The sequence below is a fragment of the Tupaia chinensis genome, unplaced genomic scaffold (assembly GCF_000334495.1).
Source record: "Tupaia chinensis unplaced genomic scaffold, TupChi_1.0 Scaffold000023_1, whole genome shotgun sequence".
Taxonomy (NCBI): Eukaryota; Metazoa; Chordata; class Mammalia; order Scandentia; family Tupaiidae; genus Tupaia; species Tupaia belangeri.
Window position 1 is genome coordinate 1,423,856 of NW_006159453.1, and position 26,631 is coordinate 1,450,486.

The 26,631-nt window shown below is 38.6% G+C and overlaps 1 protein-coding gene across 3 annotated transcripts in view; it reads right to left on the reverse strand.

Annotated features, from left to right (window-relative positions):
* The window catches only part of RPAP2 (RNA polymerase II associated protein 2), a 94,437-nt gene that overhangs the window by 7,346 nt on the left and 60,460 nt on the right, over positions 1–26,631 (reverse strand). The window contains exon 12 of one of the 3 annotated variants that reach the window (XM_006140150.3): positions 3,000–3,060. The exons of the other annotated variants lie outside the window; for them this stretch is intronic. Coding sequence (XP_006140212.1) covers positions 3,015–3,060 — 46 coding nt within the window. The 3' untranslated portion in view covers positions 3,000–3,014. Of the gene's footprint in view, positions 1–2,999; positions 3,061–26,631 lie in introns of those variants that run through there. 3 annotated transcript variants of the gene reach the window in all.

Here is a 26,631-nt window from a genome sequence, read left to right on the forward strand (position 1 = left end):
AAAATCTCTCTCTCTCAAAAAAAAAAAAATTAGCCTCTCTAGAAACCAGGTACAAAAAGTGAAAAATGGTGTTGACAAGTTATAAAGTCATAATTCATATTAGATCAAGAAAGATGTTGAACCTTGAACATGTGACTTAGATTACATTTAAAGTTGAATAGGACTTGGGTCGGTTGGTGCCACAGTGTTAAGGTGGCTAGATCCCACATAGCCAACTGCACTGTTTGAATCCTGGACCAGGCAGCTTGAAATACATGTCAGGCACATATGCGTATGCCCACAATCCTGAGAGAAATGGAGAGGAAAATATTGTGACACGGCCATCTCCCCTGAGGGATTCTTTCTCACTTTCCCACTCTCTCTGTATGTCTCTGATGAGCATATGCACCTTATAGAAAACTTTTAAAAAAGTTGACTAGAATTATCGATAAAAAGAACACAAAAAACACTTAATAGACACAGAAATAAGGAGTGGTCTGTTGATGACAATGTATATGGTAATGTCTTTGACTTGACTAATATGCACTATATTCATACTGGGAAAAACCATGTTGTATACTATAAAGATATACAGTGATTAAATGTAAATAAAAAAGAGTAAAATTAGGGGCCAGCAGGTGGCATGGTGGTTAAGGGTGCTGAACTCCCACGTGGCTGACTGTGGTTCGAGTCCTGGACCTGATAGCTTTCTTTCTCACTCTCTCTTGCTCTGTCCCTCTCTGGTCAAAATAAAATAAAATAAATAAATAAACAAATAAAGTTAAATGAAATAATTCTTAACAACAGTAAAATTAATAAAGATAACTATATATAATTTTTGTTTTCTAGATTCCTTGTCTCATCTACTTTAACATGGTTTATTACTCAATAGTAATTGACTATCTCCTGTCCACTCTTCCAGCTTGGCTGTTTACTGGGCATTTTCTGTAAAAAAATGTTTTTCTCTTTAGTTTTGCTATAGACCATATGCACTTGCCAGAGAGAAAGACAGACAGAAAGAGAGAGAAAGTGAGAAATCATCTCCTAGAGGGGATAGTCATGCCTTAATTCCTTCTTTTCCATTTTTCTCTTGGGATTTGGGCATGCACAAAACACACACCTGCATGTTTTTCAAGCTGCTGGGTCTAGGACTCAAACCATGCGGTCCACTATGTGGGATCTAGCTGCCTTAACTACCATGCCACTGGTTGGCCCCCCACTTTCTAAATTTCCATGTTACCTGTATAGCAAAAAGCTGTGTGCCTACTTGCATAGATGAATCAGAGGTGAGATCATAACATGTTCCTACCTATTATGGCTTTTTGGTCATTGAGAAGGGCTGGTTGTTGTTATTGCCAAAGATACTATTAACAAACAACTGATGTTTTTAGGGTACATGCTGCCCTAATGACATGTGTCACTAGGCTGACTGGAGTTTGAGGGCCTATCTAATGCAGACAGGTATTGCACTGAGCTTGGTTCGGTCCAAAGTCTGGTTTTGTTAGCAGTGACCAAGGAAGAGGGCTCTATAAACCAACACAGTTCCTATGTGTGCTTAAAACCAGACCAAATGACAAATAGAGTTATTACTGGAAATGTTCTTTATATGGTCTCCTATTTGCCACATCTCTTTTGTGTTCTTATCCCAGCTGACTGCAGTATGTGATGTCCCTGATAGCTGCCTCCTTTCCTAGAATTCTCTTTCTTTTGGCTTCTGTGGCACTCTCAGTCATGGTTTCCCCATTCTTCACAAACTTTCTTGTTGACCTTTCTATTCTCACCAGCTCATTAATGACTGACCTTATCTATAGTTTAAGACTACCTTTTCTTTGAATTTTACATCCCATCTCATGGCTCTATCAATGATTCAAATCTTGAATTTTTCTCTTGCAATTTTTTTCTCACATTGAATATTCAAAAGGTACCTAAAATGCATTATGTTCAAATCTGAATTCCTAACTTCAAATTTCCAATCAAACCTTCTGGAACCGTAGCCTTAGTCATCTTTAACTCTTACCTTTTAATGTTCTATGTGTGCTTATCACTAAGTCTGATGAGGTACCTCTTGAATCCATTTCATCCATGCCACTCTCACTGTCCCTGTTCTAATTCAGATCAATGATCTCTTGCCTGACTACTGCTCGAGTCTCCTAAGTGGTCTCCCATTCCAATCCATTGTGTACACTTGCCACCACAATCCTCTTTCATAAATTTGATCACATTAATCTTTTAAGTACTTGTAAGAGAAATCTAATTTCTTAATTGATTCAATTGATTGAGATTTTTGCTATAGGGCACATACACTTGCCAGACAGACAGAGACAGAAAGTGAGAAATCACCCCCAGGAGGGATGACTGTGCAGCAATTCTTTCTCTTCCATTTTCCACCCTGTTGGGGTTTGGGGTACACATACTCATCAAGTGTGTTTTCTCAAGTCACCAGGACTGAGACTCAAACCATGTGGTTGGCCATGTGGGATGTGGCTGCCTTAACCACTAGGCCACAGAGCTGTTCCTATCCACTCATCTGCTGATGGACAGTTAAACTGATCCCATATATTGGCTATTGTGAATACACAACATATATACTTACGTATCTCTTTGACATACTGATTTTATTTCCTTTGGCTATACAGATGCTTCAACTTTATGATGGAGTTACATACTGAGAAATCCAGCATGAACTGAAAATATTGAATATTGTAAAGAAAAAAAAAAGCCTACTTTAAACATGCTCAGAACACTTACATTCACCTGCAGTTGGGCAAAATTATCTAATACAAAGTCCATTTTATAATAAAGCAAAGGTTGTCTCAGAAATTTATTGACTACTGTACTGAAAGTGAAATAAAGAATAGTTGTATGGATACTCAAAGTATGATTTCTATTTATACCCAGTAATCAGGTTGCTGGATTATACGGTGATTCTGTTTTTAATTTTTTGAGGCCTCTCCATACTATTTTCTAAAGTGGCTGTATTAATTTACATTCCCACCAACAATACTTTTTCTCCTTATCTTTGCCAACACTTGTTATCAACAGGTCTTCATTTTGGTGTAATTCTGGCTGTCATCACTGTTCCTGAATGGGGTGTGTTTTATTCTTTTTAGGTTAATGAAAGTAGCAAAAAGTAGCAATAAAACAAGGACTACCGTGTTTTTGGAATCTTAACTCTCTTTCAGTCTTTTTATATTAAAAATTAAATGATCTAAGAAAAGAGACTCAAGACCTTTTTTTAATTTTTTTTTTTGCCTTAAGGTGCATGTGCTTGCTGGAAAGACAGACAGAGGGAAAAGAGGGGTGGCCACACCACATTCCTTCTCCTCCCAGGATTTTGGGCACACATGCACACGTGCCTGGGTGATTTTCAAGCCACCAGGTCTGGGACTCAAACTGTGGTCAGCCATGTGGGAGTCTAGCAATGTAACCGCTATACCATGTGCTGAGCCCAAGACTCAAGATCTTTCCTAATGCAGTGGCTTGGCTTCTTTTCCTAAGAGTGCTAATAAACTACCTCCATGACCTTGAAGGATGGAGATTCTACAACACTATGTAGCATTACCACCATGGTTAACAAATCTAAATTCTAGATGTTGTTCCCCGTAATTTAAATGTCTCTTGCAGAATTTCTGTGTGGTGTGTGTTTTGTGGTGTGTGTGTGGTGTTTTAGACAGGCTCTTACTGTACCGTGATTGTTCTGCCTCAGCCTCCAGATGATTGGTACTGCCAGTGCGCAGTGCCACACCAGGCTCCTTCAGACGGTGTCTTGCTCTGTGGCCTACACTGGCCATAAGCTCACAATCCTGCTTCAATCTCCCCAGTAGGTGGACTACATCAACAAGCCTAGCTTTTTAGGGAATCTAAGCCAGGCCTTCCCACGCAACCTCATCCTGCCAAACAGCAGCATCTAGTGTGTACTATCATGGCTGGGCCTCTTACAGAATTTTAGATTCTCCTTCATGGAACTTTTGTGGGTTTATTATTTTTTTTGGTGAGGGCAGACAAGGAGCTCTTATTCCTTCATATTCTTGAAAATTGTTCTTGGTTAATTCCAAGTCCTTTACATTTTTCCATCTGTTCACTCCTTATTTAGATCAGTTTTCTTTTGTATACCTTTTTCTAGCTTCTCATTTTCCTAAAATGTAGCACCTCAGAATACAGTTTAAATCCATTACTTCAAAATATAAAATGACACACCTCCCACCCCATAGAAATATATCATGGAATAAAATCTTTCACTTCTAACTTATCTTTGAAGTACGATCATAGGATCCTGCCAAATACCCACTCCCTCCTCTTTTTTGTTAAATTGACTCTCCAGGATTCTCTCTTCCCCTTAATCCTTTATCTATGTACTATTATGATATGCTAATGACATCCGCTTTTAACTTTTCCATTAGAGAACAATCTCTATCCCATTATACATTGAAAGGGACTCAAGTCTATCCCAATTGTGTAGCTTCTAATAGTGACAAAGGAAAGCATAATAAAGAGGGCCCAATAACGTCTACTTAAATAAAAAACAGTAATAAACCACAGTTGATGTTTAACAATGTGTTTTATGTAGAAAATACCTTTAAAATAACTGCAGTGAATTTGATTGGCAGTGAGTAAAAGCAAAATATTTTTATGTTTATTTCTTTTCAATACTTTCATATGTAAATAAAAACCTCTAAAAGTGACACTGAAAAATGATAGTGTCACACCTCTACATGCTAAAGAATATAATTTGATAAAACTAGGCAATAAAAATCACAAACAAGAGAAGAAATGTCTCATGAAAATGCCACAGAATCAAATCTCAATTAGGAGACAGACAAAACCTTCTATAACCACCTCTTTACCATATGGTAAGTGGCATGACTACAAAAGCAAAAAGCCAAGTGTCCAACTGCATCTTATTGATAAGACCTTTATTTAGCTGACTGCTCCACATATGCTCCACATCAAAAGGAGAGAATTCAAGTCAGGTCAGGACAAGTACCTGCCATTTGTTATTACTGAGCTATCAAACAACATCTGGCTAACAGGAATTATTACTATATACAGTAGTATGAAGAGTTGCAAAGTTTGGGCAGGAAAACTGAAACAAGAGATTTTTAACTAAACGTTGGTATTTTTAAAGAATAAAGCCTTATGTGAAGATTTAGGGCAATCTAAACTCTTGTTTAAACCTCAGAAGTATGTTACCTATAATTGTGTAAGTCAGGGATTCATATCCTATCAACAGAGAAAGCTATACAGAGTTGAAGTTGTGGTTGAATAAGCAAGCAGAGCTACAAAACTGGTGGAACTCTATGTTATCGAACTCTTGCAGTGCAATAAAAATTGGCAACGGATGTAGATTTTTAAATCGCCTTCCTCATTCTGGTTCCTGCTGCCTTGTCACCACACTCACTATGAACCACTGTGGATGCCATACTCCAGTGCCTGGGGCCATGTAAATCACAGCATGGTCTGAATGGTACTTCCCTGAGTAATCCTGGGTGGTATTTCAAAGATCACATTGGGCACCTACATGAATATAACAGATAGCCCCAGACCTGACCCTCGAAACCAAGCAGAAGCATCAACTCCCTTAGAGGGAGTTTCCTGAGTGTCACTGTTGATTTCCAAATTCACTGAACGGAACTGGTAGGCTGCTATAAAATGACAATGAACAGTACTCAAACTCAACATAATCTTACAGGAAGACAGAGTTGTGAGACAGTCTTATGTGAATAAATGTCACCAGAAAGCAGGCTTCTCTATGGTTTGGGGTTGGAGGAAGGGAAAGGAAGTGAAAAGCCACACACTTTTTTGTACCTATCAGATTTGACCAGTTACTGGGTTCACACAGAGTTCTGCTGCAGTAGGAAAACCTGTTCTGCTGAGTATCATGCATAAAGGTGATGAAGATGCAAAGACTGCTAAAAGATAATACTGAGTTGTTGGTTTTTTTTTTTTTTTTTTTTTTTTTTAAATTGAAACCCATTTACTCATCCTCCCAAAGGTAGGGCTGGAGAGAAGATGAGTTCTAAGAGGCTTCAAAAGTTCATGGAAAATGTGTATTATGAAAAAATCATGCATGGATTTCAAATTTTTTTGTACCAAAATAAACTCACTTTAATTCCCTTTTCCACAAACTTTTTGAAGTCCTCTTGTATTTCTGTTAAACAAATATCCCTTCAATGTCTGCAAGCACACCGTGCTTATCACTTTACTAAAGTTCAAACAAATATTACAAACCTGAGACTTTGGGAGCTTAGAATGAAATAAAAGCAAAAGCTTCCTGGGGTAGATGAGGCACCCTTATTAATAACAGCCTGGGGTACATGAAGGATCTAAAACTGCTCAGTCTTTTGAGAGTATACTACTTAATTTCCTCAAGAGTGATATAGTTTTAACCTATTCAGTTTCCTTTGGACAGCTGAAGTACCTAAGGCTTTGTAGAGGGTAAAGGATTTATACAGCGTCACACTGGTTCAGACAATGTTAAAAATGTATTCTTTCATTATCTCTCTTGTTTATCTATCAAGTCCTACTGCATGGAAGTAATCAAACTCACATATTTTGTCGTCTAAAAAACAAGTTTGGGGAAGTACACTTGCTCTCTGGCAAACAAATAAACAAAAACACAAGTTGGGGGCCAGCCTGTGGCCCTGTGGTTACATGAGCTGGATCCCATATGGCTGAATAAGTGGTCTGAGTCCTCGATCCAGTAGCTTGAAAAAACATGGCAGGCGCATGTGCATACGTGCCCAAAAGGAAGAGGAGACCAAGGAGAAGGCACTGTGGCGTGACTATGGCCCCGGGGGTGCTTTCTCACTTTCCCTCTCTTTGTCTGTCTCCTGTGAGCACATGAGCTCTCTGGCAAAAAAAAAAAGAGAGAGCGAGCGAGAGCGAGAGCTGGGATTTTCCCTTATCTACATGAACAAATGCAAATGATAAAGGATTAAACCAGAATACCTCTGTCTGCACAATCTCAAAACTGAAACAAAAAAAGAACGGTGACCAGTAATACAAAGGGTCAAAATGTCATCTATTTTCAGAGGTTTGAGGGCTCACACAAACCTCATATATTTTGCAAAATGTCCCTCTCAGATAATAGAAAAAAAGAATTCTGGTATATACTTTAAAAAGTATATGTATACACTCAGGGCTCCCTGGCATGCAAGTAATTAGAAATTTCATATTTAATTCTTTTTTCATTTCATCTGTTTCTTCTTGGGGCAGAGAAGATTACATTCCACCAGTGAGCCTATGAAAGCATCTGTCCAGGGCCAGCTAGGTGGCGAGGTGGTTAAGGTGGCTGAATCCCATGTGGCTGACTGTTGTTTGAGTCCCAGTCCCTACGGCTTGAAAAACATGCCAGGCATGTGTGTGTATGTGCCCAAAATTCCAAGAGGAGAATGGAGGAGAAGAGTCTGTAGCATGGTCAACCCCACTGGGGGGTTCCTTCTCATTTCCCCTCTCTTTCTTTCTCTGTCTCTCTCTGGCGAGCACACAAACCCTATAGCGCATTAAAAAAAGAAAGAAAAAGAATCTGTCTAATCTGTGGTCCCAAAGAAACATGACAGCAACTTGGGAAAGGGAAAGAACCAAAATCGTCACCCTGTCAAACAGCTTTTTTTTTTTTTTTTTAAAGAATTAGTTTACTTAACTTTATTTATTTTTTAATTTGACCAAAAGGGACAGAGTGAGAGAAAGAAAGGACAAGTGAGAAAGCAAGCCACCAGGTCTGGGAATAGAACCGTGGTTGGTCACGTAGTAGGAGTCCAGTGCCCTCAACCACCATGCCACCTGCCAGCCTCAAACAGCTTTCTTCTCCCGATAAAACATCATGCACTAGGCTAGAGCAGAAGCAACTGCTTCATGGTACTTTCCTAAGCTGCTATTGTTGATGTTCTCTTAGTTTGAAATTCAGACACTTTAAAACGGATAGTAAGTGACTTTTTAAACTCGAGTAAATGAGTTTATTTCTTTTGAAGAATGCCAGGTCTCTTTTCCAGTTGTTTCCTTTGCAGAATCTCAGGGACTGAGTCAAATATAAGCTATGGTGACTTACAAGTTTGTAAAAAAAATTTTAATGGTTTTAATTTCTTGGTCTTTGACCTGTGAAGTTACAGCAAGTGTTAACTCAAAGGTAAGGCTCAAAGGATGTTCTTAAGGTCATGTAAGCCAGTAAGAGATGAGCAATAACCTCGGAAATACTCCCCAGTCTACATCTCTAACCACTAGACCACACAAAGCTCACATGTCTGATTCATTTTAAGAACTGGGTAGATCTTATGATTTTCCACAGGCTCACTTTTCTATCCTTCTCAAATTTTTGAAATACTTCATTACAAATAAAACATACTAATGAAAACTGGCAATTCTATTGCTTCTAATTCATCCTTTTTCTGTGATAACCAAGCAGCACCTTCCAACAGCATTAACATACTTTAGTAGAAAGTTAAATACCTCTGACAAAGCCAGGTCAACCAATATGTGCTAGAATTAAACAGTGATTCTCAATTCTGTCTATGCAAATAAGAATCACTTGGGGAACTTAACAAAACTTATGTATAGGCCCCACCTAAGACCAATGAATCAAAATCTTTGAATCAACCACTAGGATTTTTTTTTTTTTTTAAATACAGGTTTTTGCTTTAAGGTGCGTGTGCTCACAAGAGACAGAGGGAGAGAGACAGACAGTAACAGTGAAAGGGAAAGTGAGAAATCACCCCCCAGGGGGATGGCCTGCTGCAATCCTTTCTCCTCCCAGGATCTTGGGGACACATGGACACACACACACACGCTCGGCTTGAGTTTCAAGCCACTGGGTCCAGCACTCGAAGCACGGTTGGCCATGTGCAAGTCCAGAGACATAAGCGCTACACTATCTGCTGGTCCCAACCACTAGGATTTCTAAACAGCTCCCTATGTGATTCTAATATATAGCTGGTGTTCAGAGCCACTGATGTGAAGGTCTGTTACATTTTTTAATGGAAGAAATTTGTGCAGTTCTGATCATTTGTTATGCCTGTTAATTACACTGCTGGAAGAAACTGAACAGCGAAGAAAATGAAATCTTTACATAAATATGTAACAAAGAAGAAGGTAATAGGACCTCCCCCTTTCCCAAACAGGTTTTCCATCTCTTAGTCCGTCTGGGATTCTGGACATGCAGGCACACATACCTGGGCTGTTTCTCAAGCTGCTGGATCCAAGACTCCAACCACTGGTCAGTCACACGTGGCTCTGGCTGCTTTAACTACTACACCATTTAGCTGGTCCAAGAGGGGCATTTATACAAGGAAGGTATTATTTCGACTTGTGGGGGATGGGTGGTTAAGGAAGGCCTCTAAGAAAAGGCATTTTGAGCATAAGTCACAGTGTTATCAAGATATTTTTAAAGGGAACCAGTCAGTAGATACACTGTAAGGACATTAAAGAGAAATAAGCTGGATAGGCAGACTGAGGTCACTTCAAGAGGACCTTGAATTTCATGCACAATTATGTGGTAGGAGCTGAAGTCACTAGGTTTCTGAACAAAGACCTACCCTGATCACCGTAAATCTTCAGGGAAATGATTGATAGCTGGAGGAAGGGTAGACTAGTTAGTGAGGAGACACACAGCAAGGAGGCTTGCTGAGGAAGGCTGTAATAACTGCAAGTCTGGGCGAGCAGTGAAGATCTGGTGTGGTGGGTTAGCAGCAGTGGGAATAGAGAAAAACAGCTGTACAAAGGAAGTTACGAAGGCAGAAATAAAAGGACTCAGTACTGATTAGCTATGGAAGGACAAAAGAAACGAAAAGACAATTCAGATTTCAATTCTGGTAAACTAGCAAGATGCAACTGCCACCAAAAGAAATAGGGGGCATTTGAAAGGGATGAGGAACTCAGTCTCATATTCGAGCATTTGAAATGCCTGAGGAATATCCAAATGGAGATGCCCAGCAAAAAATAACATTTTGCTATCTGCAACCTAGAGAGAGAGAGATTGATGCCAGAGCAGAAGATACTACTTTGGAGGGAGGGACACAAGAAATATTGATCGAGATAACCAATTTTCTTCCTAAGGTAACTCTGCAGTTCTTCACCAGTTAAACCTGTCCTCACTTCTTACACTGACCCCTCAGCAGCATTCTCTTACCTCTAGCATCCCTGTCCCAGCTTTCCTACCACGACCTGAGGTCAACACTTCTACTGCTTTCCTGAACCTACCTACAAACCAAATGGCTGAAAACACCAGAGGTGGGGCGGAAGCAGGGTGGGAAAGAAGGGGACTACCAATCTATGACTTCCATCCTTGTCTGGACATCTGGCATCACAGGTCCATTTTTTCTTGCTCTTGGTTAGCTCCTTTTCTCGATCTCCTCTGTGACTATTCCCTTTTTCTTTTTTCCCAGTCTTGACACAACCATCACTTCCTTGCTTTTCGAACACAAACTCATATCCTACTTACTGACAAATGAAGTCATCAGGCAGGGTTTAAAAATCTCCTCCTCCTAGTCAGAAACCTGTCCAAGTCATACGACTTCTCCCTGTCCCAGAGGATGCACTACTTCTCTCCCGTTCAAGCTCTTCTGCCTGCTTGTGCCCAAATTTCATTTCTTTGTTCCTCCTCCGATATCTCGTTTCAGTGTGCGTATCTACCCCACATCATGCTCTCAGTTTCAAGTTATCTTTCTTTACTAGTTCCTTCCCCATATCCTGCAAACATTCTTAAGTCTCTCTCTATCCAAAATATATGGTTACTTCTCAATCTCTTCTACCCTTATCATCAATTTCTCAAAAGAGAAGCCTACATTCACTGACTCCATTTCTATATTTTAACTTGGAATATAGGGGTGCATATATACCTTTTAATTATATGAGAGTTTCTGTTTATTCAAGTATACATTTTTGTTTACTGGGGAAATAAAATATATATAGATTTTTAAATTTATTCTTTCATTTACTTTGACCAGAGAGAGAGAGAAAGTGAGAAAACAAGCACCAGGCCTGGGACTTGAACCATGGTTGGCCATGTGGGAGTGTCCAGAACCTTAACCACCATGCCACCAGCTGGCCCTGAAGAGAATATATTTTACTCCTACTTTCAATTATAACTATAGCTCAATGTATAAGCCTAGCTGCAAAGAATGAGTGTCTTAGGACCAGCAGTTATCATAATGGCTATGTCACTGGACTCCCACGTAGTTGACCATGGTTCGAGTCCCGGACCTGGTGGCTTAAACTCACGCCGGGCGCATGTGCGTGCGTGCCCAAGATCCCGAGAGGAGAATGGAGGAGAAGGGATTGTGGCATGGCCATCCCCCCTGGGGAGTGATTTCTTGCTTTCTGTCTCTCTTCTGTCTCTGTCTGGTGAGCACATGTGCCCTATAGCAAAAACCTCTCCAAAAAAAAAAAAAAAATGAGTCTTTTCTTTTTCTTTTTTTTTGGAGGGGGGCGGAATTTGATTTTGGAGCAAGTGAAAGTTGTGTAAGTCTTAATATTTAGGATGAGCAATAATTTTCATTGCACTGAACATGGAGGAATACTATGGACTGGCAGTTGTTTTATTCTCATTAAACACTTGTAGTGCAGCTGATTTGTCGCTCATTGCAATTAAAACCCTCTACATTATAAGAAGTCTTATAATGTGGGTAGTGAAACTCACTAGAAAAAAAAAATCAGGAAAAAAAAAAAAAAAAGGAACTGGGAAAAAGTCCATAGGAAGTTCCATTACTCCTCCGATATCTCGTTTCAGTGTGCGTATCTACCCCACATCATGCTCTCAGTTTCAAGTTATCTTTCTTTACTAGTTCCTTCCCCATATCCTGCAAACATTCTTAAGTCTCTCTCTATCCAAAATATATGGTTACTTCTCAATCTCTTCTACCCTTATCATCAATTTCTCAAAAGAGAAGCCTACATTCACTGACTCCATTTCTATATTTTAACTTGGAATATAGGGGTGCATATATACCTTTTAATTATATGAGAGTTTCTGTTTATTCAAGTATACATTTTTGTTTACTGGGGAAATAAAATATATATAGATTTTTAAATTTATTCTTTCATTTACTTTGACCAGAGAGAGAGAGAAAGTGAGAAAACAAGCACCAGGCCTGGGACTTGAACCATGGTTGGCCATGTGGGAGTGTCCAGAACCTTAACCACCATGCCACCAGCTGGCCCTGAAGAGAATATATTTTACTCCTACTTTCAATTATAACTATAGCTCAATGTATAAGCCTAGCTGCAAAGAATGAGTGTCTTAGGACCAGCAGTTATCATAATGGCTATGTCACTGGACTCCCACGTAGTTGACCATGGTTCGAGTCCCGGACCTGGTGGCTTAAACTCACGCCGGGCGCATGTGCGTGCGTGCCCAAGATCCCGAGAGGAGAATGGAGGAGAAGGGATTGTGGCATGGCCATCCCCCCTGGGGAGTGATTTCTTGCTTTCTGTCTCTCTTCTGTCTCTGTCTGGTGAGCACATGTGCCCTATAGCAAAAACCTCTCCAAAAAAAAAAAAAAAAAAGAATGAGTCTTTTCTTTTTCTTTTTTTTTGGAGGGGGGCGGAATTTGATTTTGGAGCAAGTGAAAGTTGTGTAAGTCTTAATATTTAGGATGAGCAATAATTTTCATTGCACTGAACATGGAGGAATACTATGGACTGGCAGTTGTTTTATTCTCATTAAACACTTGTAGTGCAGCTGATTTGTCGCTCATTGCAATTAAAACCCTCTACATTATAAGAAGTCTTATAATGTGGGTAGTGAAACTCACTAGAAAAAAAAAATCAGGAAAAAAAAAAAAAAAGGAACTGTGAAATAGTCCATAGGAGATTCCATTACTGTACTGTGATTTCATCACCACAAAAATTGTGGGTGTTTACCACCAGTTTGGAATAGTTTCCCAACTGCTTTTGCTGGACTGAATTTTTCAGTATTAAGCCCTGCGTACTTTGATAAGTTCCCTTGTCTTTTGAGAGAGTACACCTGAGCTGTACTAAATGACAACCAACTCTCGAACTCTTCCTTGAAGATGGTTGGTGGGACAACAGAAACAGCTAATAGTGTTTCTGTTAACTAGGTTAGCTTCCAGCTGCTTCAATCTTTGGGTTTCATAACTTTTTTTTCCCCCAAGGTGTGCAAGACTTTTATTTAAACTTTTAAGCTTGAATGTCTTTTTAGAATTTTAAAAAATATTATTTATATATTCGCTTGCTATACATCATTTAGATTATAAAGAAATTTTATCCAGCATGATATATGCCACAGAGCAGGTGAGTTGAAAATACTATACGTGACATCAACAGGCAACAAACCGTATCTGTGTCCCACAAATACCTTACTTCTCCATTTCCCCCCATATTTCCCCTTCTGCACTCTTCCCTCTCCCACTCTTCTTCCACTTTGTCCCCAGTGTCCATAACAATTTCTAGTGCTTTTTTACCCAATACGATCTCCAGAATTGTGTCTGTGATGTATCAGATAAATAACTAAAAGATTTAGTGCCATATCGACCAACTAAGCAAATAACTGCTCTATAACCAGTTATTCTATTTATCAGTGCACACATACAAATAAAGCCCAGTAAGTCCATAGAAGGTAAAGCAATATTTGGAATAATGTTCTAAATTAAACGATTATTTTGGGGGGGCACCAGCAGATGGTTTAATAGTTACATTGTTGGACTCCCACATGGTTGACCATGGTTAGAGTCCCAGACCCTGAGGCTTGAAACTCATGCTGGGTGCGTGCCCAAAATCCTGAGGAGGCGGAGAAGGGATTGTGGCATGGCCATCCCTCCTGGGGGTGATTTCTCACTTTTTGTCTTTCTGTCTTTCTCTGTCTTTCTGGTGAGCTCATGTGCCATATAGCATTATCTATAAAATAAATACATATTAAAGAAGGGATTTAAAAAAATTAAAGTGCTTACTAATTTTATAATTGTACCAAGTAAATTCACATTTACAATTAACTTTATATTCTGTTATTTTTTTAACCTGCCATAAGGTAGTGTGTTCAGTGGAGACAGCGAAAAAGAGAGAGATAAAAAGTGAGAAAGCATCCCCCTCCGGAGGGGGGAATGGCCATGCCGTAATCTCTTCTTCTACACTCTCCCCTTGGGATTTTGGGAGGGCATGCAGGCACATGCACCCAACATGGTTTTTCCCAAAACACCAGGTCCAGGGCCTGAACTGGGCAGTCAGCCATGTGGTATCCAGCTGCCTCAACCACCATGACAACATCTGGCCCTATTTTATTAATTTTATTAAAGATTTTATAAAAATTCTATTTGTATAAAAAGCAATGCTAGATTTAGTTAAAAGTGGCAATCTGTTTAAGATAGTCAAATTCTTATCAGACTATACCTACCCTGAAAAAATACGAAATCATTTATAGAGACCAAGAATGAAAGTCTTCCATTTCATTCATAATGGGAAGCAATTATTATTTTTTTCATATGCAATGCAGTTTACTAGTACTATCAAATTTATGTGGAGGTCTATAATACCAACAATAGTTTATCCAAGTTTTTCTCGTCCATTCATTCATTGGATTTATTCACCAGATATTCACTGAACATTTAACTAAATGCCAGACTGAGTACCTGGCATGAGGAAGACAAAAGTAATCTAGACAATGTCCTTGATTGCATGGAGATTACGTTTTGGTAAAAAAGTTGTTTAAAATTCACCTTGCTGTAGACATCGTTCCTGTTTTAGCACTGTTTACGTGCTGTCCAAACAATCTTTGGATGAACGGAAAGTCCTTTATTCTTATATAGAAACTAGTGTATGTGTGTATGTATATTTCTGTATGTATGCATGTGTATATATGTGAAGGAATGTGTGTGGGGGGCCATGGAAGATGAGAAAACAGGAAAAGTAAAAACTGAATATGAAAAAAAGTCAGGTTCAAGCAGATGGCATGGAGGTTAAGGCAGCTGGATCCCACATGGCCAACTGTGAGGCTGAGTCCCAGACCCAGTGGCTTAAAATCATGATAAGTACGTGTGAGTGCATGTCAAAAAAATTCCAAAAGGAGGGACTAGCAATTGGCATAATGCCTATGTCGCTAGACTCCCATGTAGTCGACCGCGGTTTGAGTCCTGGACCTGGTGGCTTAAACTCACACTGGGTGTATATGTGTACCTGCCCAAGATCTCGAGAGGAGAACGGAAGAGAAGGGACTGCAGTGTGGCCATCCCCCACTGGGGGGGGGGGTGATCCCCCCCCCCGGTGGGGGGGGGGGGTGATTTCTCGCTTTCTGTCTCTCTGTCTCTCTCTCTTTCTGGCAAGCGCATGCGCCCTATAGCAAAAACCTCTCAAAAAGAAAAAAAAAAAATCCAAAATGAAAATGGAGAACAAGCAATTATAGTGTGACCATCCTCCTGTGGGGATGCTTTCCCACTCTCTCTACGTCTGATGAATCACGTCCTATAGCAAAAAACAAAACCAAAACAAACAAAAAACAAAAAAAGAAAAGTCGCCAGAATTAAACTTCATTGCTGTGAAAGTCAAGCTTAAAATGACCCCTAAATTGGACTGGCTGTGGTGGTACAGTGGTAGGGCACAGCTATATGACACTGGAAGGCCTGGGGTTCAAATCCCAGGTTGAGCTGAACATACCAGGTGTGCCCGTGGGTGTGGTCATGAACCTGGCTAGATAATAAAAGGCTATAGGCTGGATGAAAGGTCTGTGAAATGATTAGACCCTGTCCCGCTTTACCTTCCTTTTCTCATGAAATGAATAAACTTTAGGGCAACAAAAGGAAAAAAAGAAATTCTATCATAAATTAATTCTATCTGTGGAGAAAGAGGTTAAGAATAAATCAGACACAGAGGCCAGCAAGTGGTGTGGTGGTTAAGGCACTGGACTCCCACATGGCTGACCGTGGCACCAGTCCAATCCTGGTGGCTTTCTTTCTCACTTTCCCCTTCTCTCTCTCTGGTCAAATTAAAAAATAACAACAATAACAAATAAAATAATTCTTAAAAAAATCATAGCTACTAATGACATATTAATACAAGTTTTCAGAAGCCAAAATATAAAAAATATGATTAATTTATTTAAAAGAAAGCTTATTTCTTCAATGAGCAAGAATGAGACACATACACATATGTACACACATACAAGGAATCCCCAGCAAGGTCCTAATGCTGTGATTCACCCTCGGCTTCAGCCAGTCCTAGATCATGGGCACACAAACACTTGGTATACTCAGAGGGGTATTTGGTCACAACTAGCAATCTTCCTATGTGGGACTGACTTACAGAACACCCTTTTTACTACTGTGCCATTGGGCTCCTCATTCATACACTTTTGAAATGAACCAGAGGCAAAATGTTCCAAATAACACTGATGTTTAAAGCAAGAAGTCTTTTGAAGATATACCTCATCACATTGGGTTATAATCTCCCCTCTCTCCTTTCCACTTCTGCCAACCATATGAAAAGAATGGTTAATATCTGCTATGACTAGCATCTCAACACCTGTATACTATAGCAGCCTTTGCAAGCTGGTCTGCACTTTAATCATTTTATGGAAGTGATTTTCTTGAAGGTCACTCACAATGATCTAGTTGCAGAAACACAGTTTTTTTATAGTCCTTATCCTTGTTCAGCAAAATAAGACAAACATCTTGCCTAACATCAGAGCTGGAATTTAGACTTAGACTGATCTGACTTCAAAACACATCCATTTTCCACTGCACAGTATGCCTCAGAAAGGTATGCATACAACCATAACACTGTGGAATAATCCAAAGTGGAGCTAAGGTTCTAGAAAGAGGTGGTAAGACATTACCTTCCTGAGAACAAGGGGCTTGTCTTTTCGGAACCTGTCAGACATAACCACCAACCTCCATGAATTGTGAGGATCACACGAGATAGTGTTCGTAAAGGGTAGCATGGTGTTTTCACATAGTTGGTGTCCAAAACATGTCTCCTACCCCTCTTTTCTGCTTTCTCAATATTCTTCAGGCATCCTTGGCCAGAATATAGCTGTTTCCCTAAGTTATGTTACATCTGGACTGTATTTAATATTCTCTACTTTTGCTATCTCACCTATCCCAATGCTTACTCTAAAATCTAGGTCTCTTATTTTCCTCAACCTCCTTCAGCTTTCTTTTCAACTACTTTCTGGGGAACCATCTCACTGGATAATTTGCTTGGACCTGAAATTGAACAGAAATAGTCTCAGTGCTTCATAAAACAGGTATAAAACCAAATATATCATCTCCCTCAGCAAGTTCTTCCTACCTACTTCCCTAAATGGACCAGTACCTTCCCAATCACCTTGGTATCTTGAAATCATGTTTGATTCCCTGCTCCGCTCCCTGCAACATGGCTACACCCTGTAGATTCTAGAGGTGTAATGTCTCTCATCATTTGTCTCTCCCTTTTCATTTTCACTGTAATCATTTTACTTTTTTCCTTGCTGCTCTTTTTTAACTAGGCTATTTGTTACTAGTGGAGGCTTCAAGAAAATCACTTTCATAAATGGTGGGGCCAGGATCTAGAATGCGAGTGATTAAAGAGTGACTTCTCACTGAAGTCACTAAGAACAGATGAGTTTTTCAAGAAGTTTGGTAGGTGAGTGGATGATAGTCTGAAGTCAAGGACAAAGAATACGCATGTTTTTTAAACTTTAAAGATGAATACACACTAGTGGGCAGAAGAGACAAAGTCAACAAAGAGCAAGAGTACAGCTCCCTAGTGATCTCATTAATTTATTCAGTGCCAGATATTTATTGTAAATCTATGATGTTCTTGGTTCAGTGCTAAGTGCTGGGTTTATAAAGGTGAGCAAAATAAGACATAGAAACAACTCCTAAAAATCTTGAAGTCTGGCGAAGGTGACAGATCTTAATCTAGTAATCAAACAAATATAAAATTGAAAACAGGACAGTGGTGGAAAGAGAAGCAGATGGTAATGTGAAGCCTATTAATAGAGGTATTTGATCTAGTCAGGAATTTTGTTTATTTATTTTTTTGCTATAGGGCACGTGCACTTGCTGAAGAGACAGAAAGCAAGAAATCACCCCCTCCCAGGAGGATGGCCATGCAGCAATCTCTTCTCCATTCTTCTCTTGGGATTTTGGGTAACACACCCAGTGTGAGTTTTAAGCCCCTGGGTCCAGGACTTGAACTGTGGTCACCTATGTGGAGTCCAATGACATAACCATTATGCCATCTGCTGGTCCCTAGTCAGAAAAAAAGTTTTTGCGGAAAAACATTTCCTCAAGTTCTGAAAGATGAATGGGAATTAATCAAAGGAAGAGGAGAGGGAAGGACAGTCTGGACTTGGAGAAAGAATGATGGAAAGAGCTTAAAGGGCAGAGTGGCAGAAATGGGGGAGAACAAGGTAGGTAAGAGAGATGAGGTTGGAGAAGTAAGGGGGCTAGACCATGCAGGGCCATGTAGGCTACAATAGAGGTTTTTCCTTTAGCCTTTGAAGGGCTGGCACAAGGTAGAAAACAGGATCAGATCTGATTCTAGTTCTCTCTCTGAAGACAGATCTTTCTGAAGCACAGGTCTTGTGACATTCTTCTTCTTAAAACTTAAAAGACTTTCACTGCCCACTGAACTGAGTTTCCCTGAGGTTAAAAGATCTCTTTAATAGACCTAACTTCTCCTCCCATGGTCTTGTCCTCTTGACTACATCTCTTTTTGCCTTTTTTTTTTTGGAGAGATTTTCACTGTAGGGTGCGTGCGCTCGCCAGACAGACAGAGAGAGACATAGAGACAGAAAGCGAGAAATCACCCCCCAGGGGGGATGGTCACGCCGCAGTCCCTTCTCCTCCATTCTCCTCTCGGGATCTTGGGCACGCACGCACACGCGCCCGGCGTGAGTTTTAAGCCACCGGGTCCGGGACACGAACCGTGGTCGACTACGTGGGAGTCCAGCGACATAGCCATTACGCTAACTGCTGGTTCCCTCTTTTTGCCTTTTTCTTGCTTACGTACTTCCTGGAATGCTCTCATCTGTTTACTTCCATTTCCTTAATTCCTTTGTTTCTTGAATTCATCATAAATCTCGCTCCTGTGAAATCTTTTTATCTTCCTAATCAAGATCTTTTATGTCTTTGAACCCCCACAATATTTTATGTTCTGACACAATATTTTATTGTTCTTAGCTGTACACATGTTGATTTCCTCCTTTCCTCAACCTCCAGGAGGCTGCTTGGTTTCTGAGGGTAAGGGATTTGTTTAAACATTGTATTTCCTATAGGATCTATGACATAGTCTTACCTATAGCACTGCTCAATAAAAATATGCTGAATATTTTTTGAAAAAAAAAAAAAAGGTTTTGAAAAAATTTCCATTATAGTATAGCTAGCTGCTGCTACACTGATTTATAGCTGTGATGACACAGCTGAGTGCAGGTCTCATCTTTTCTTATATAAAATGCAGTCTATTTACACTGGCTTTTATAGCATGATATTAAAGACAAAAACAAAATCCAAATAATTATTCTTTAGAAAAAAAATAAGAGCTATAAGTAATGTACCTATTTACTTTTTAGCTGTCAGATGGTATTATCTCAGAGAAGAAACTCACATTACTGTAGAGTACCTAGTTCACAGAAGCTGTATCAGTGAACAGGATCTTTTCATCAATGAAAACAGAATGGGGAGTAAAAAAATGAAAACATTCTGGAGCTTTTAAAAAATGTGACTTGAGGGACCAGCAGTTAGCGTAATGGCTATGTTGCTGGACTTCCACGTAGTCAACCAGGGTTCGCATCCTGGACCCGGTGGCTTAAAACTCACGCCGGGCACATGTGCATGTGTGCCCAAGATCCCAAGAGGAGAACGGAGGAGAAGGGATGGCCATTTCCCCTGGGGGGTGATTTCTCGCTTTCTCTCTGTCTCTGTCTGGCGAGCGAACGTGCCCTTTAGCAAAAACCTCTCCAAAAAAAAAAAAAAATGTGACTTGAATGAAGATTCAGAGACTTTCACATTAAGTAACTTTCTAGACTTGCCTATTCATTAATGAGACTTATCCCAGAATAAAATGTGAAGAATTTGGAAGGGGGAAATGGCTCATAACTGTAATGAGGCTTCTAGGAAAGAGTTTAAAAATATTTTTTAACATTAAAAAAATCAACTTACATATTTATTTTGCTTTTCACTATCCTTATTGTAATACTGAAGTACTAAACCACTGTTTCCCTTTTTTTTTTTAATTGCAGGTGCAGGGGTTTGGTGGTATGTATGTAGGGGGTAGGTGGGTGAAGGGAGAGGAGAGAGAAAGCACTCCCCAGGGGATATGGTTGCACTGCAATCCCTTGCTCTCCATTTCTCTGGTCTGTTGGGATTTGGGGCATGCACACATGTGCACCTGGCTGTTCTTCAAGCCACCAGGGCCAGGACTCAGATGGAGATTGGCCATATGGGATCTGGCTCCCTTAGACGCTATGGTAAGGGGCTGGCCTAGTGCTGTTTCCTTTTGTATTCAGGGAAAGTTTCTCATCTTTGATATGGAGAACAATATGTCAACTAAAGTCTATAGCAAAAAGAAAGTAAAGACATGTTGGGCCAGTCACTTGACATGGTGGTTGGGGTAGCTGGGTCCCACATGGCCAGCTGAGTGGTCTAGATATAGGTTCAAGTCTTGGGCCTGGTAGCTTGAGAAATAAACTGGGCAAGTGTGTGTGCATGCCCCAAATCCCTTGAAAAGGAGAAGAAGGGACTGTGGCATGCTTATTCCCTCTCAGGGGCTGTTTTCTAACACTTTCTCTCTCTCTCTCTGCTTGTCTGTCCATCTGGTGATTATGCAAACTCTGTAGTCAAGAAAAAAAAAGAAAAGAAAGACAGACATCTTGGGGTGTTTTCCCATTTATTTAAATGATCGCTGTAATCTTTCCACAGATAACTAGTTATATCATTCACCATATTTCTTTGCCAAGCTTAATGACTCACAAAGTGTAGCACATGGGTAGTGGTACCATGGATATCGATGAGCAAAATTACATTTTTTCTGTGCTAAATATATTCATCTTCATAGTCTCTTCCAGTAGCCCTAGACATATTTATTACATTAGAACAATTTCTTACTATCATATCATATAGTTGAATTTATTTTGCCACATTGATTTAACCTGGATTTCATCCAATATTTTATAATGCCAATGAGAAAAATAATGCCCAATGGAATTAGTAACTTGTGGAAGGTTACATTGCTAGTTAGGGACAAAAGCAGGATATAATCAAGAATGAGACTGAGTTAAGGATTTTAAAAGACCCTTCTATAGCCAAAGATGGTCACTGGGGTAAGGAAATTATATTTAATAAAAACATGTTTAATAAAAATTAATTATATATAAACATAGCATTTTAATTTTATTCTAGTCACAAAGCTAAAATCCCCAAATGTGAAAAACCAAGGAAAGTAAAGTGAAGTAATTAAGGATTTCTAAGAGAAATAAAGAAGGCAGACAATGATATACTATGAAGAAGTATGTTATGGCTTTCCATTTCATAACTATTATCTAGAAAGCTGAGATAAAAACTTTGATTATAAAAGACTATGATAGGCAAATAAAATAAAATGTTTTTCTTATAACAGATGGTTTATGTCCTGATAATGTTTGCATTTAATGCTCTAGGATTACCTATTAATAAGGAAGCAGGGATGCTTTCCATTGATATTTCTAATTCAAAAGAAACAAGTTCTTTGTAACTCACTTTGTAGTGATACATTACACACAGGTTTGTTTAAAGGGCTGGGTTGTAGTGACTTAAAAACTTTATATCTAAATCCTGTTTGTGACAGATCTTTCTGTAGAGCAGCTCTGTAGATGAGTATTAGGAAAGCGTTTTTTACTAACTGTTGCTATGTAACAATTCTCTCGGAATAGTGGCTCTAATCTTTTTTTCAATGCTTTAAGACTGAAATGGAATCAACCAAAGATGTCCATACATGATTACCACACTCTTAGAAGTGCAGAGTCCTGAGGCTGGGGATAACAGTGCTCTTAAACCTTATGCTTTCTAGTTCTCAGGAGACTCAGTCAGGATATGAAGACAGCACTGGGAGATGTGGGGACTGGCTCCTGAAATCAAGTCTGTGACGGACAAGGGCCGCTGCTCCTCAGGATGAGGAAGCTAGAGAACACTTCTTTTTGATGAAGATCTTTTGATTTGGAGTATGGCCTGATGTTGGGAGCTCTTAGCTACTCAAAAAACTAACATCACAAAATTGCCAAAGATATAAGGAATTTTTAAGGAATAAAAAAAATCACTTAATAGGCTTTAAAATTAAGTAAATGTTTTTTCTTTTTGTAATGTTTTGAATTTTTTCCCTTTTTATTTATTATCATCATAATCTTGTTTATATTACAATGAGTCACATATAACTTTACAGTGTATTACATTGCTTTTTCAAAAGGGAATGCCATGCATGTCAGTCAATACAGAGACATTAATCTCCCCGCTTCATCATTCAATATCTTTTCTATGTTTTTCCCAATTATTATTATTCCAATTATTATTTTTTTAATAGTCAATCACTATTTATCATCTTGCCTTTTTTAAGAGAGAGATTTTTGCTGTAGGGCGCATGTGCTTACTGGAAAGACAGAGAAAGAGATAGAAAGCACAAAATCACCCTCCAGGATGGATGGCCAGGCCATAATCCCTTCTCCTCCATTCTTGTCTCAGGATTTTGGGCACATACTGACACCTGTCTGGCATGAGTTTTAAGCAGCTGAGTCCAAGACTTGAACTGCGGTCAACTAAGTGGGAGTCCAGCAACATAACCATTATGCCATCTGCTGGTCTCGATATTATTTCTTAGAAAAGTGTCTGGATTCTCATATACCTGTGCTGGCTGAGGATAAACGTACTTTGATTGAAAAATATTATGTTTTTCTTATATAAACTCTCAACAATAAATATGGAGGATGTAGAAATAAATTAATTACTGTTTAATTCTCAGTGCATAGGTAAATACTTGAACTTCACAATGACAAAGGTAATGGGAGAAGAAACATTACAAAATAAACAAATCAGAAATCTAATTCTATTGTTACTATTTTTGGCTCATAGCCACTCATTTTGTATAAGTGGTAGAAATTCCCAGATCATTAAGAAATTCATGTTAAAAATCCATGACAGTCTAAAATCAAATAAAACAAGCACATTTAAGTTTTAGAGAAATTGAATATATAAGGTATGATTTTTAAAGTTCACTTCTTGAAGCCCTCATATATTGCTGGTGGAAATGTAAAATGGTGCAGCAGCTGCAGTTCCTCAAAAGTTAAAGTTACCATATGACCCAGCAATTCCACTCATGGGTATGATTAACACCCGAGAAAACTGAGAATAAATGTCCACATACCTTATATGCAAATGTTCATAGCAGCATTAAACCAGACAAGACTAATGTCCATTAGCTGAAGAATGGATAAATGAAATGATGTAGAGGCATATGATGGAGTATTATTTGGTCATAAAAATGAATCAAGTATTGATACACGACACAACATGGGTGAACCTTGAAAGCATGTTAAGTGAAAGAAGCCAGACACAAAAGGCCACAGAGTATATAATTCTATTTATATGAAATGTTCAGAATAGTAAATCCACAGGACAGAAAGTAGCTTTGTAGTTGCCAAAAGATGGATAAAGGAGAAATTAGAACTGGGCTAATAGACAGGAGATTTCTTTTAGAGGTGATAGAAATGTTCTGGAATTGATGATGGTTTCAAAACACAGTGACTATAGTAAAAACTAGTGAACTGCTTAAAACTATAAATTTTATATTATATAAATTGCATCTCAATGAAAAGGTTATTAGGTATAACAAATTTCATAATAATAAAAATGATAAAAAAAATAATTTAAATGATATTCTAATATGGTCTTAAATACCTAGAACTGAATTTGGAATATTAAGAGAATGGCTGACTCTAAGAATATTGAGAACCAATATATTTCTAAGGAACCATCTTTTTGTTTCTCATGGTGTGCTCACAAATTTTTTCTGAGGAAATTAGTGATGGGCAGGCTTTAAAAAAACAGCTGAGGCAAAAAGCCTTAGTCACATCTTTCCATTCATGCCTGGTAGCCCTAGGGAAGTGACTCTCCAGAGTATCTATCTGTATGATGGTTACCTAAAGTGGCTGCCTGTGTCCAGTGATGGCTTTTGTTTAGTGATCATGGTCAAGTTGAGCTTGTTTAAATACCATTTCCTAGGACTTACATGCTACTCCCTGAACGATGGGAATACTCAAAGCTTTTAGACAGAATAAACTATTGCCGAGTCTCTGCCTAGGAAGTGGACTACAGTTCACTGGAAACAGCCAATTCAGATAAATAAAATGAAAGTAGACATTTTTGGAGATGGTCTTGAAAGCTTTCCATTAGAGAACATCAAGGGTATAAAAACTGGAGTAGCATGTATCCATGTTAGATTACTGTAAGACATTTTATCTTTTATCCTTTCTGCATAATACAAGGTATTTATCTCCTTCATTAAATAATCAAATAATTCCCATGGAATACAATATACAGCTTTCTTCCTGGTCACTAGAAGAATTTGGCTCCCATGCTACAATGGACTACAGACCATCAGAATAAAAAAAAGTGGCCTATTTACGAATTTTGCATATTTAAAAAAAAAGTTTATTCTATGAAAAAGAGAGAGACAGATATCTCCAATAGGATGTTCATGCAGCTCTTGACTTCCAGCCTCACAGCCAACCCAGATAATGGATACCCATCTGTATGCACCTGGTGTGTCCAGAGAGACCCCTGTACATGAACTCAGGACCTTCCCATGTGAAGTGGGTCCCAGTTGTGTTAACCACCAGACCATTGTCTGACTCCTTTTCATATTAAACTTCAGAGGAAAAATTACATTTTAAGTATAGGCAATATTGAGGAAACTTGATTCTCATTTCTGGCATGTGGGTTATACATAAAGGAACTCAAGTCAATTAATCTGCTTCTTAATAGTCTTCTATTGATGTATGGCTTTTTTTTTTTTTTTTTTAAATATGGTTTTTATTTGGCTATGTTTTGGTCTGGACCTTGCCCTAGATTTCCAGCTTCAGGTCAGCACAGTGGCTTCCTGCATAACAGACTGAAGTGGAAAACATGAAGTCACAGAAGAAGTCACTGAGGAATGCTAAGAGCAAAGGGAAGAAGAAAAGGGGAAAAGGGACAGACTCAAAGGAGATGACCTATGGCTACATCTTAAAATACCTGTCAAAATCTTCTTAAAGAAATTTAAATACTGTGACCACGATCAAAAGTGCCTTTTGTTTCCTTGATTCTGAGTAAGATGGGAATTACAAGGAATATAAAAACAAAATATGATATACTAAAAGACTACATCATTAAATATACTCCTATGTAATTCATACTTGCACTTTCTAATTTGGTATACAGATACTTCAAAATATTCAAATACATTAAAAAGCTTACTATATAATAGCATATGTATGGGTGCTAAAATACCTATAGAAGACTATGTTCATATACATGCTGGGTGCATGTGCATATGTGCCCAAAATCCCAAAAGGAGGGACAGATGGAGAAAAAGGAATTACAAAGTGCCTTTTTTCTTTCTTTCTTTCTTACTTTCTCCCTCTGGCAAGCATACATGCCCTCTGACAAAATAAAATAAAAAAAAAAAAAAGAAAAAAAGAAAAAGTCAAGCATCAAAGAATGGAAAGAGACTAACATTTTATTAAGTCATAGTTTTTGGAAATATCAGATGAACTTTGTATTATATTTATATGTATAGCATCTTTCTGGAAATAAAACCTGATATAAGAATAAAATCTGATTAAGTTCAACCAAGATGCAAAATTATCACCAAATGCTTAAACAATAAATCTCAGTAATGATCAGATTGATTGTATTTCTAATCAGTTCTTTTAAAATAAAACAAAACAAAACCCAAGCCAATCAACTATCACTGTTATGGATGTTCTTCTATGTTAAAGCATTTTTGACAATCTTTAATAACAACATTTATTAAATAAAAGGACACTAAGTCCTTTATTGTTATAACGTATGCTTTTCTTTTTCTTTTTTTTTTGAAAAGGTTTTTGCCATAGGGCACGTGAACTCACCAGAAAGACAGAGACAGAGACAGAAAGCAAGAAATCACCCCCAGGAGGTATGGCCATGCTGCGATCCCTTCTCCTCCATTCTCCTCTTGGGATCTTGGGCACGCACACACATGTGCCCGGTGTGAGTATAAGCCATCAGGTGTGGGACTCAAACCACGACTGACTACATGGAAGTCCAGCGACATAGCCATTATGCCAACTGCTGGTCCCATATAATGTATCCTTCTTAAACTCTGCTTCAAAAGTTCTCCCATGTGCTCTTGGCAACTGGTGAGGGTCTGAATTTATAGTATAAATATCAATAAATATTGCAATCACAATAGCCATTCAAGCTCAATGGAATTAGTAAGAAGTCTAAATGAAGTGAGAATGGGTCATGATTTATTTTCATATATAGATGTGTTTCATCGAGTGCTCGATGATTAACTATACCAACTCTCTTTGATTAAATTTCTTTCTGAGAATATATGGGTATAAGATTCCACTAAAAGAAAGTCTCATCAGAATATACTGATAAATTACATGCTGTTATAAAAATTTTTTTATAAGGTACTTTTTAAAAAAGGAATTAATTTATTGTTATTATTTAATTTGCTATA